The following is a 12,744-nucleotide window of genomic DNA, read 5'->3' on the forward strand; positions in this document are numbered from 1 at the left end:
ATGCTTTCATATATTAGTGTAATATGTGATATTTCCTGTGTAAAACATTTCCATGTTTCCAAATTCTCACTAGGGTAATTGTATGGAACTTGGAAAAAAGCAGGTATGGGTTATACAGTCCCTTTCTGTCCTAGGATTCTGTAAATGTCAGGTGAGTTCCAGGGGAATGTTATGTAAGAAGGAAGTGTCAAAAGGAAAGAGTTGTCTATTTGTGTCCAAATTCCACTTTTATTTTTATTTTTTTTTAAAGATTTTATTTATTTGACAGAGAGAGACACAGCGAGAGCAGGAACACAAGCAGTGGGAGTGGGAGAGGGAGAAGCAGGCTTCCCGCGGAGCAGGGAGCCCGATGCGGCGCTCGATCCCAGGACCCCGGGATCATGACCTGAGCCGAAGGCAGACGCTTAACAACTGAGCCACCCAGGCGCCCCATCCAAATTCCAGTTTTAAATTAACCACTGAAATAATCTTAGCTTTCCTAAAATAATGGCTATCCAGTAAATCCATAGTCTTAGTTCATAAGAATAGCATCTGCTTTGTCCTGGATCAAAGGTGAGACCTTCTGCATAGTAATTAGTTTAAAAACAAGACAAAACAAAACCTTTTGCTCTAAAAACAGCAGTATTCCATTATAGCCCAAAGTAGTACAGTCTTCTCCACAATCCCTTGTTCCATTATACTCAATTTGCTATATATATATATATATATATATATATATATATATATATATATATTTGTACAAAGAATCTTCTCTAAATGCATATATACCCAGACATTCATGGACACACACACACACACACACACACACACACACACACACACTAGCATAGTTCCATTTAGCACTTTTACTTTGTAAAAATCTTTGTGACTTTCGTTCTTATCTTTATCCGGAAAAACTGGGAAGACTTGAGGTATTATCCTCTTCTTTTTTTGAGAAAGCTGAGCATGAGGAATTTAACAGACTCACAGTTTACCTAGTGGCAAGTTATTGAACAACCACAACTAGACTTTAGAATCTTTTAATTATACTACACTGAAAGATCCAGGCAAGGTTGGTGGGTTACACTTCCTTTAAATATATGTGTACCAGGCGTAGTTATCAAAATTGAACTTTGTCTCTGTGACTTTAGGAGAAGAATCTAGACCTACCCAGGTAAGTACTGGTTGCAAGGTGTCTCTTAGCATTTCAGAGATGTTCTAATGGAATACTGAATGTCTTATGATTCTATGTATTTTTTTCCTTGCCAGTCTTAACACAATTTTAGAAAGTTGACATGCATAAAACAAAGATATTTTTTACCACCAAAGTTAAAATATTCATATTCACATGTAATTGGAAAATGCACAATAGTTTATAGAACTCTCTCAAAGCTTCTGCCAATGTAACAGACAATTTTGATGAAAACAGGATAATGTTAGTTATTACTAGTTATAATAATGCTACAATATTATGAAATGCCCTTAATTTTTTTCTTGAAAACATTTCTTTAGTTGTTACAATGCATTTACCTTCAGTACTATGGTAGCTCTTTAAAATGTATCCAACGTCGGGCGCCTGGGTGGCTCAGTTCGTTAAGCGACTGCCTTCGGCTCAGGTCATGATCCTGGAGTCCCGGGATCGAGTCCCACATTGAGTCCCACATCGGGGGTCCCTGCTCAGCAGGGAGTCTGCTTCTCCCTCTGACCCTCCCCCCTCTCATGCTCTCTCTATCTCATTCTTTCTCTCAAATAAACAAATAAAATCTTTAAAAAAAAAATGTATCCAACATGTCTTCACATGCTGGCAATTTTATTACTATTATTTTATTATTAAATACCTGTGTAGCACTTACCATGTGCTAGATCCTATTCTAAGCAGTTTATGAACAATTAACTCATTTCATCCTCATAAAGCTCTGAGGTTATTACTATAATTAACTTCCACTTTACACAGGAGGCTTACAGGATAAGTAATATGTCTAAGGATACATAATTGATAAACAGTAGAATGTGAATTCAATTCCAAGCAGTTCAACTCCCAAATTTGTACTCATAACCAATGTACCAGGATGCACTAAGCCTCAGACTTACGGGTGCTAGAGAATTATTTGTTGATTAAAGAAATAAATTATTCTCTTGTCTTTTAGACTGGTTTGGAAACATTAAGCAAATTACCCAATGGCTCTGTGCCTTAATTTTCCACTTCATAAAATAGAATTGATATTTGTCATCCCTTGCTCTCCCAAACAGCAGTAAGAATGGAAAGAATTTACTTTACCTAGCTGCTGAGCGTATGTAGTTATGCCTTAAAGACTTGGTCAGCAGTAGGTCTAGAGACTAATAGCATAAACCTTAAACATGTGACAAGACCTCAAGAGTTTCATGTTATTCACTGAGTCTCTTTCTGTTTGAACTAATGGATGTACAGGGGCAGAGCTTTGAAGACCTCAACTTCCTTGTATTTGAACTTTATTCCCATGTAACTTTGAGCTGTTTTCATTTTTCCAGTGGAATTAGAATGTGTTCACAACACACAAATTTAATACTCAAATATTGCTCATTCAATAATATTCAAAATAAATGAGATGTCCGATAGGGCTTAGATTATGTGATCTAATAAAAATACCTAACTGTAGATCTTCCAAATGAAAATGCTTTCTTGTTATAGCCCTGCATCCCTGATATTAAGGAAATGATCACGACCTGGTTAGGGACTGCACCGGAAGCTTCTGTGCAAGAATCCTAATCCATTTCTACCTGTCCACTGTCATTAGTTAGTCCCTACAAACACCATCAGGCCCTTCATGGGTTGTAGACATGACATGGGAAATTCAGACCAAGACCCACCACTGAGAACAAGGGCAAACAGGCAGTCCAAGCATCATGTCATGTGACCTTGAGCAAGTCCCCTATCATTGTTCCATCTCAATCTCCTTGTCTGAAAAATGGGGATTATAACAAAGGCTTCACACCTCTAAGGCCGCCATGAGAATCAGGTGAGTGAATGTATGTGAAACTGCTTTCTCTACGATTATGAAGAAATAAATACTCAAGGTTTTGGCTGTGCAAAATGCCCCAAGATAGAAACTTGCTTATGCCTTATATCCACATGCAAATATGTACATTCTTGGGCTGGACTTCCATGCTGAATGGGTTCAGAAAAGCAACAGGACTGGAGTTCATCCTCAGAAGAAGTGAGATTTCAGGTGCTCTGTGATGGAGACCCAGCTGATGAAGGAGTGGGTGAGAGAGAATAGTCCAGGCCTTAAAAAGTACTGACAATGTTTTTGGCAAGGTCAAAGAAATGGGAGAAGAAAATTCAGGCCACAGAGGTCTACGAAAGACTGACTGCCAAGGAAACCAGCAAGGAGTCCTGATGTTTTTTATCCTGCTTAGAAACTTTGGAAGCCAACTCAGGTGCCTATTTCAAAATCTGATATGCTTCTGGCTGAGGTTGCACAGAAGAGTACAGAATGAGTGCTGTCAGGAGTGCCCTGTCCTATGACCTATTAACTTTGATCACTCTCATGATCACAGAACACACACCTCACCCTCACCAACCACCTGCCCAAACCCAGCCCTGCTGACTAGGGAAACTTGGCAAGTCAGAGTTTTCCTGGTGGAAAGGAAACTTCTTACCTCTACTAGAAAAAAAAAAATCTCAAGAGTACTTGGCCTACTGATGTTGGCATCCCCTTTACAAGCCAGGAACAAATGATCACAGGAGAACAGGCCTAGAGCACCCCGCTGGAAGTGAATAAATCAGAGAGGAAGACTAATGGTACTGCATTGTGCATTCCTCCAAGGCAAGGGCCGTGACTGCTCGCCTTTGGGTGGGAGTCCAAGTGTTCTGCTCACCGTGGGCTTGGGGCTGATAAGACGGGTCAGTTGAAGATACAGCTTTACAAGGAAAGCCCTGGCCTCTTCTAGGGTGTGAGGAGGGTGGAAGCAGGAGGTTAGTAGAAGCGGATGCATAGAAGCCATGCCGCTATTGAAATTCCCTTTCAAGTCGCAAGGCAACTATGAAGGGGACAGCAGGACAGTGTGCTCATGGAAAATGGAGAAGGAGCTGGGGTGCCTTCTCCTTCACCCCAAAGGCCGCCTGCCCTCTAACCCCCGGGAGTCTGAGGTTCTCTCTGCCAGAGAATAAAGGGAAGGAGCCCACACTTCTACCAGGACCACAGCTGGGGCTGGGGGTGGGGGGGATCTAAGAAACACCCCCGCGGACGAGTTTCTGAGCAGGGAAGTGGACCGGGAACAGCGCATTTCCTGCTTCGCCGGTGCAAACCCCAGGCGGAGCCAAGCGGGAACAGGGTTACGACCGAGGAGTCGCCAGCTGCCAGGGCGCGGTTCGCGGGCGGCCTCGAGGGGTCTGCATATTGGGGAGAGATTCAGACGGACCGAGTTCGACAGGGCGTGAAAGCAAAACACACGCCTCCCATCCTCGTGCAGAACAGGCGCCCCAAAGCCCCTCTCGCTGTCGCTCTTTTTGGGCTCCCGCACAGCCGACGGGTTAGGGCCGAGAGCAAGGTGCCAGGTCCGTGGGGCTCCGACTCTGGGGAGGGACGGGTAAGGACGGCGGAGCGGGTGGCCCAGTCTTCCGGGCCACTCCGTCCTCCCCACCTCTCCCATCCCACCCGCGACCTTCGACCTCGCATCCCGGACCCACGGGGGACTGGCCCAGGGACAGGGAGGAGACGCGCAAGGTATCGAGACGCGCGGCGCCGCCGCCCGGTCGGCGCCGGGACGAGCGATGCGAATCGGCGGCGTCCGGCTGCTCGGCCCTACCTGGGAGGTGCGGAGCCTCGCCCGCGCTCCGCCGCCGTACGCCGCCTCCCGCGGGGCTCCCGGAGGCCGCCGCCGGCGCGCGATTTATAAATGCAAAGGCCTTATTGTTGTGCTTTGTTCCAAGGATAGCATTGTCTATTCATCCGCGGGCCTCCTCGGCGTTTTCCCTGGGTTTGCGGCGCGCACTCCCCTCCCCGCCCCCAAGGACTTGCTCTCCAGAGCCAACCCGGATCTGTCTGGGTGCCCACGGCCTTCCCTAACGTGAAAGTCCTTCGTCCTGCTCCCACTTCCCGAGCATCGAAAACACAAAAGCCTGCAGGAAATCACCCAGTCTTTGCCTGCTCACTCGGGCCCCGGGAAAAGCGCGTCTCCGACTCCCCCGGGTCTGAGCCACAGCTCGTCACCTACCCGGGTTAATTTCTGCGCCCACGGGCCAAAGGCCCCAAGTGGCAGCGGGCACAGCTTCTTGCTGCGCTAGTCGCTTCCTCGCCAGCCTTTCGAGCCTCGAGTCTGGCCTGGGGACCGTGAGTGCAATTAGTAGCCAGGAACCCAGAGATCCTGGACTGTGCGGTGCAAATGCACCCGGCCGCCTACCCGAGCGGGTGTACGAGGCTCTGACTCGCGAAACTAGTTTGTCGTCCCCCACCCCACCCCCGCCCGAATCCCCCGCGTAAATCTCTCGTGTTGAGAAAAGCAAGGCTTGCAGGAAACCACTCCGGATGTTTGCTGCTTTTCATGTGGCATTTGTGGCTGGTTCTGATAACGTCTAGAGCTCGACTTCAACACCGCGTTTAGTAAAGAGACCGAAATAGAAGGGTCCACACACACCACGGACTGGTCTGCGGCGCCGCAGCCCCCACCACCCTCCCTCCAAAATACATGACATGTGAATGATCAGAAGAAATTAGATCTAGGTAATGGTAGGTAAAAGGGACTAGTCTTAAGAAGGCACCGTAATTCCCAACTGGCAAATATAAGTAAACTCCTCCTTTAGAACTGCCAGGGAAGGCGTTCTAAGAAGTGGGGGGAGGGACGCAAAGTCTGAAGCTCCCGCTCCATCCTGTGGATGCTGTGCTCTCACCTGAGTTCTCAGTAATCTTACCCAACAAAAATTAGTAGTCTGTCTCCAAGAACACGTGCAAATAATAATGGCGGTCCTCCAGGTTGTCTCCCCCATCAGGTTCTCTCTGCACCTCTCCCTGGAATGGTGTGGGCCAGGAAGAAAACGAGGACGAAGAAAGTGTACAAGGGTAAACCCATGCATATACATTTTTTTTTTTTTGATTCACACTTGGATTGAATTTTCTGTACCCTGTTATTTTTTTACAGAACTAATCAAATAGATTAATATAGGCAGATAAAATGGATTCTGGAACGGGCAGTGTTTTTGTTTGGTTTTCAATCTCTAGTCTAACGAAACTCCTGTTCATGAAAACTTTTTCACTAATACAAAATCTGCTTCGAGATCTTTGCAAAGATATTGATTATTATCCAGAAAAATTAGAGAAGATCGCCAAGAAAACAAGGAGCAAGGCGCTATGGGTGAACTTTTTCTCTCCTATAGTTTCCTTATTTATATAACCATTTGCAAAGCAATTATGCTTAATTTTCAAGCCCATATTTATTTCAGAAAAAATAAAGCTTTAAAGGAAAGGTACACAGTTAAATTTGTTTAAGATCAGCTCCTTCAAAACCACCCATTAAAAATAACACTTGTCAATGATTTTCTTAAGCAGATTAAAATTTTTTTCTGGGTTGAACCTCAGAGACCCAGGAACTAGAACCACTTAATTTATCCTGTGTATGAAGACTGGCTTCTAACAGTGAGGGAGGGCAGCCGAAGCTTCACAGATTCTCACAGAGTCAAAGTAAATTTGGCTTAAAACCCGTGTGAAGGAGTTGTTTTTTTTTTTGGTGGGGGGTAATAGCAATGTCAGAGAAACTGTAGGCCAGAGGTTTCCTAAGGTGTTGTGTTTCTTTGTTTTTATGAATGCCACCAATAAGCAGACTTGATAGAATACTTTGTTACTCTAATTTCACAAAAATGCTGCAGCATTTACCTCCCAGATCCCGGATGTTAGCCTTAGCTTGTCATCACACCTTCACAGTAAACAAAGAAAATCTGTTCTGGACAGTGATGTATTAATTTCTTTGCAAAGTTATGGAATTATGCAGAAATGGCTGTGTTAATTGCCTTAGAAAACACAAATATACAAATACACAAGTACAACAGCTTGGTTTAGTGATTAGGAGCTCAAAATCAGGGCAGAGTACTGGAGATGAATTCTACTCCTCAATGCTGTGACCTCAGGAAAGTTCCTTAACCTCACTGTGTCTCAGGTTCCTATCCTGTAATATGTAACAGTGTCTACCTCACAGAATTATAAGGATAAACTAGCTTACTAAATTTGGAGGGCTGTGCCATGTAAGTGCAATATGAGGGCTTGTTTAAAAAATCCCACTGAAAAGGTTTCAGATTTAAACACAAGTCGAATACACTCAGATTTTCATTTCAGTCTAAAGAAACGTCTAGAATCCCATAAGAGCTACAGTTACTTTGCTGAGCAACCGGATAGCTCTTTCCTCCATTAGACGGGCTTTAAGATAAATATTGCTGCTAGTGTTACCACATTTTAGAAATCAAAACTAAGTCTTGCCTCTTTTACTGAACACATATGAGAAACCTTTTATGTTTATCATACATTTCATGCACAAATTTTCAAGGGTTCCTTCATTGTTATGAATAAAGGTTTTAAATTCTTCAGGATGACGGAATATTGGCTACAGGATGTCATTCCGTATTTAATCTTGTTTTAGAAATTAGAATTTACCCCGGACACAGCATTTTGAATGTAGTACCACAAGCAAGTTGAGTTCTTGGGGAGAGAATGCATTTTTAATTTATTAGCAACAGTATCTATTGCATTCAATAAAACACACTTCAAGAAGACACCCGTGGGGTTCCCTGAAGATAGGTCGCCTCCCCACACTGAAATCCTTAGCTCCCATAATAAAGTGTATGCTCAAATGTTAACTGACTCTTTCCACTTAATATAAAAATCTTTCTGAATACGGTATATAGATACATAGATTTATTCTTTTTAAATAGCTGCATAGTAACCCAAATTATAGAAGTATCATATTTAAGGGGGAAAAAAAGAGTATGCTTAGTGTGTTCATCTGAACTATCGTGGCCAAGTACTTCTATCCAGCGGTACAGTCAGCATTCCAGAAGGTTTCTCAGGAGTCCCCCTTGCCGGGTCGGAGGGAACGTGCCGCCAGAGCCCGGCTTCAGCCAGTTTTTCCGGGGGCAGGTGTAGCCTTGGGCGCGGGGCCGGGGGAGGGGAAAGGGCGGGCGTGGGGTTGAAGTGAGACTTGGGACTCGGGCGGCTGGCTGGGCGTGGGCCTAAAGACGCTCGCCCGGCCCGCCCCCACCACTCCATTGGCCACATCAGTGCAGAAAAGGGCCCGCGGCCCGGGGCGCCCGCAGTGTCACTGGGCCGGCGGGGACGCTGGTTGCGCGGTGGGCTAGGACTGGCCAGGAACGTCGGCAGCGGGGTCAGGCCCGGGAGACTTCGGCAGCCCACGGGGCATCTCCGTCCCTCGCTCCCACCCCCTCCCCCGAGTCGGGGGAGGCGGTGTGTCGGCGGAGGGTTGTGGGGCGCGGGGCAGGGCTGGAGCGCCATGAGCAGCCCGGATGCGGGGTACGCCAGTGACGACCAGAGCCAGACCCGCAGCGCGCTGCCCGCGGTGATGGCCGGGCTGGGCCCTTGCCCCTGGGCCGAGTCGCTGAGCCCCCTCGGGGACATGAAGGTGAAGGGCGAGGCGGCGGCGAGCAGCGGGGCGCCGGCGGGGGCGGCGGGCCGAGCCAAGGGCGAGTCTCGCATCCGGCGGCCGATGAACGCCTTCATGGTGTGGGCTAAGGACGAACGCAAGCGTCTGGCGCAGCAGAACCCGGACCTGCACAACGCCGAGTTGAGCAAGATGTTGGGTGAGTCCGAGCTCCCGACCCAGGGCGGTGCGAATCGCGGAGCCGCTTCCTTGAGCCTAAGAGGGGTGCGTGCCTTGCGCTCGAGGCCACTGGTGTGGTGCCTCCAGGGTCCTTCCCTGTGGCCCTCGGTTCCCCTTCCGCATGCCTTCTCCCGACTCTCCAAATGGTCTGGGTCGTCGGTGCCCGGGTAACCCGGGTGACCGGGGACGCGGCTACAACGGCTTTGGGGAGGCGGCTTCACCGCCGGTCTGGGCCACCTCGAGGGTATACCGGGAGCCAGGCGGGTTTGGTCCTGCCCGTTCCCCTACTCCTTCCCCGAGTAGGGGACGTTTTCAATTCCTGAAAGGCCGGGAATGGGTGAGCTGGGAAGCCGCTGCTTGGAGGCTAAAAGAAGGGAGGGTTGCCCTTAGAGGACCCAAGATGTCCTGTCTTCTCCAAGTGTTTGGACTCCGCTCGGCCTCTGGAGTCGCAGCCTTTCACTATTTAACTTGACCTCTTCCCTCCCTCTAGTTGCTCAATTAAAAGTCGGAGGGGAGAGGTAGGGCCAGGGGGGACCCTGGGGCCTGGGAGCGGGAGCTCGGAAAGTAAGCCCGGCGCCCCTCTCCATCTTCCTACGCCCATGCAGGCAAGTCGTGGAAAGCGCTGACCCTGGCGGAGAAGCGGCCCTTCGTGGAGGAGGCCGAGCGGCTGCGCGTGCAGCACATGCAGGACCACCCCAACTACAAGTACCGGCCGCGGAGGCGCAAGCAGGTGAAGCGACTGAAGCGGGTGGAGGGCGGCTTCCTGCACGGCCTCGCCGAGCCGCCGGCCGCCACGCTGGGCCCCGAGGGCGGCCGCGTGGCCATGGACGGCCTGGGCCTGCCCTTCCCCGAGCAGGGCTTCCCGACCGGCCCGCCGCTGCTGCCCCCGCACATGGGCGGCCACTACCGCGACTGCCAGGGCCTGGGCGCGCCCCCGCTCGACGGCTACCCGCTGCCCACGCCGGACACGTCCCCGCTGGACGGCGTGGAGCCGGATCCCGCCTTCTTCGCCGCGCCGCTGCCCGGGGACTGTCCGGCGGCCGGCCCCTACAGCTATCCGCAGGCCTCGGACTACGCGGGGCCCCCGGAGCCGCCAGTCGGCCCCATGCACTCCCGGCTCAGCCTGGAGCAGGCGGGCCCTGCAATCCCGGGCCACGTGGCGCCCTCCAGCGCCCTGCAGCTGTACTACAACGCGATTAGCTCGCCGGCGGCGGGCGGCGGGCGCGGCTTCTCTATGCCGCCGCAGCAGCATCCACCCGGCCCGGGGCAGCCGTCGCCCCCTCCCGAGGCCCTGCCCTGCCGGGACGGCGCGGACCCGAACCAGCCCGCCGAGCTCCTCGGGGAGGTGGACCGCACGGAATTTGAACAGTATCTACACTTTGTGTGCAAGCCCGAGATGGGTCTCCCTTACCAGGGACATGACTCTAGTGTGAATCTCCCAGACAGCCACGGGGCCATTTCCTCAGTGGTGTCCGACGCCAGCTCTGCGGTATATTACTGCAACTATCCTGACGTTTGACAGGTCCCCGATCCGATCCAGCCTGCCGGCCAGAAGCACAGTGTTACACACTTCCCGGAGGGGCTAAGGAAATCCTCAGCCTCATGTGGTTTCGTTTTGTTTTTAAGTTGCCTAGGCATATAATTTATGGTAATTTATTTTGTCTGCCACTTGAACAGTTGGGGGGAGAAAAATGTGAGGTTGTGTTTTAAGATTTGTTCAGATACTTGTTTCCCACAGTTGTGTTGTCAAAACCCCATTTCCCAATTCAAGCTTACCAGTTTTGAATGTGTCCCAGAATAACTTGCTCCATTTTCTGAAAATTTATTGATCAAAAACAATTCTGTCCTGGGTGTGTTTTCTCGATCTTTAAAAAAATAAAATCTGGAATCCTACTTTTTCACTCTACTAGTGCCTCTGTTACAAAAGCCAATTTTTAAGATGCATGTTAAGTATATTGGTAGCATTGGAATCATTTTAATGATATTTAATATATAGCTGCAGATTTCTCATTCTTTTATATTGGTAGAACTAAATAATTCAAGGATAAAACCTAAAAATGAACGTTAGGATATCTAAGGTTTTTTTGCTAGGTACAAAAACCTCGTGGAATGAGCCTATGTTATACATTTCAGTGATCTTAGTTTCTAAAAAGTAATGGTTAATCTTAACACTCTTAAGTATTTTCAATTTTAGTATATCCCTCCCACCGGAGGAGAACATCCAAGGCATTTGGGTTTTCTAGTTTGAATCTTGAGAGCGGTCTAAAGAGGTGTTTGGATTTTCCTTTGTCTCCATTTCATCAAGAGTCTGTACACTCCCTCTCAACACTGAGTTTGCCAGTCCTCACATGTCTACACCTTGGGAAATAGTGTTGCAGGGTTAAAAATCATTTGAAGGAGTCACAGGAATGAATCAAAAGAAAATGTTCATTGTGACCTTAACTTTGAATGAAACTCAGCATCTGTAATTTTAATAGGATGCTCTCCTATAGACTGCATACCTGGTGCATTGCATTTTCTGAAACGAGCAGTTCTTAAGCTCTGGAGAGTCCCAGTGACGATTTGTAGCTAGTGTTCTTTAGAAGTGCAACTAAAGCTACAGCCCTAGGGTATCACAGAATATTCTACCCTTGTAGGGAAGAAAGGGAGTCACAGGCCTGTAAAAGTGAGGGGTTAACCCCTGCTGTGTGCTGTGGCCCTATCCATCAGATTTTGCAGATTGAGACATAATGGATACAGATGACTTGTAACGGGCATTTCCAGTGCCAGGTGTTTGGGTCAAGGTCATTCTGTACCAAGTTTGAGCCTGATCAAGCCTGTGAGTTGAGGAGGGTTTTCCCCCTTTTGCAAGTGAGGAAAGGAGGTACCAGAGCCGTCACCTGCCACATACGTGGTGAAAGCTTGCTGTTAAAAGTTCTTAACACTTTTTTTAAAAAGATTTTATTTTTAAGTGGGCGCCTGGGTGGCTCAGTTGGTTAAGCGACTGCCTTCGGCTCAGGTCATGATCCTGGAGTCCCGGGATCAGTCCCACATCGGGCTCCCTGCTCAGCGGGGGGTCTGCTTCCCCCTCTGACCCTCTTCCCTCTCATGCTGTCTCTCATTCTCTCAAATAAATAAATAAAATCTTTAAAAAAAATTTAAAAAAAAAGATTTTTAAGTAATCTCTACACACAATGTGGGGCTCGAACCTGCAACCCCAAGATCAAGAGCTGCATGCTCCACTGACTGAGCCAGCCAGGCGCCCCTACAAGTTCTTAAAACATATTTATCACTGTTTTCCTTCATGCCAGGGTATATTTGTGGGCACTGGAAGAACTGGCATGCTGGTGGTGAGAAACTATATAATTCTCTGTATTGACAAATGCTACAGAGAAAAGGGAGGGGTAGGAGAATAGCTTAAAGCATTTATCTTGAAGAGGGATATCTGAGCTGAAATGCTTGGCTGGATTCTCTGGGGAAATGGCAAGGTGTGTTTTTCAGAGAGGGTCCCTGGATTCTAGGAATGTTTGGGACAGGAAGTTTCAGTAAGGAAAGATAAGTCTATTTTGTTAGGCATAACAGAGGTTACATTTAAAATTTGAAATTCTGAAGTTCACTCCTGGGTTTATATCTACCACCTAATCCAGTTTACTTGTCTCTACTACTCTACCCTTTCCACATTCTTTATTCCTCTGTCCCTAGACAGGTTCTGCTTCCAGTCTGAGTTCCTTCCCCAGGATGTCCCGAGTTCCTAGCAGATAAAGTGAGCAGAGGGGCCTCACTTGCTCAGGTTCAAGGCCATGTCTCCGGTTGAGATCACACTAGGCATTTGGCACATACGTGGCGCAAGAAGACTAAGTTGTACCCTTGGCTGCTACATCTTACAAAATAAAAAGATAAATAGGGAAAAGAGGAAAGGGGAAAGGTAGAGTGCTAGGTGGGGTTGGGGGCAGAGAATCAAAAGTCCTGTTAAGTTACATTCTTAAC

The 12,744-nt window shown here is 48.2% G+C and overlaps 1 protein-coding gene across 1 annotated transcript; it reads left to right on the forward strand.

Moving 5' to 3' along the window:
• The first annotated feature begins 8,451 nt into the window (after window positions 1-8,451).
• SOX17 (SRY-box transcription factor 17) lies at window positions 8,452-10,665 on the forward strand. The gene is made up of 2 exons (XM_021688580.1): window positions 8,452-8,758; window positions 9,384-10,665. The coding sequence occupies exons 1-2, from the start codon at window positions 8,452-8,454 to the stop codon at window positions 10,295-10,297; spliced, it is 1,221 nt and encodes a 406-aa protein (XP_021544255.1). The 3' UTR covers window positions 10,298-10,665.
• Window positions 10,666-12,744: the final 2,079 nt, after the last annotated feature.

Source organism: Neomonachus schauinslandi, chromosome 4 (genome assembly GCF_002201575.2).
Source record: "Neomonachus schauinslandi chromosome 4, ASM220157v2, whole genome shotgun sequence".
NCBI lineage: Eukaryota > Metazoa > Chordata > Mammalia > Carnivora > Phocidae > Neomonachus > Neomonachus schauinslandi.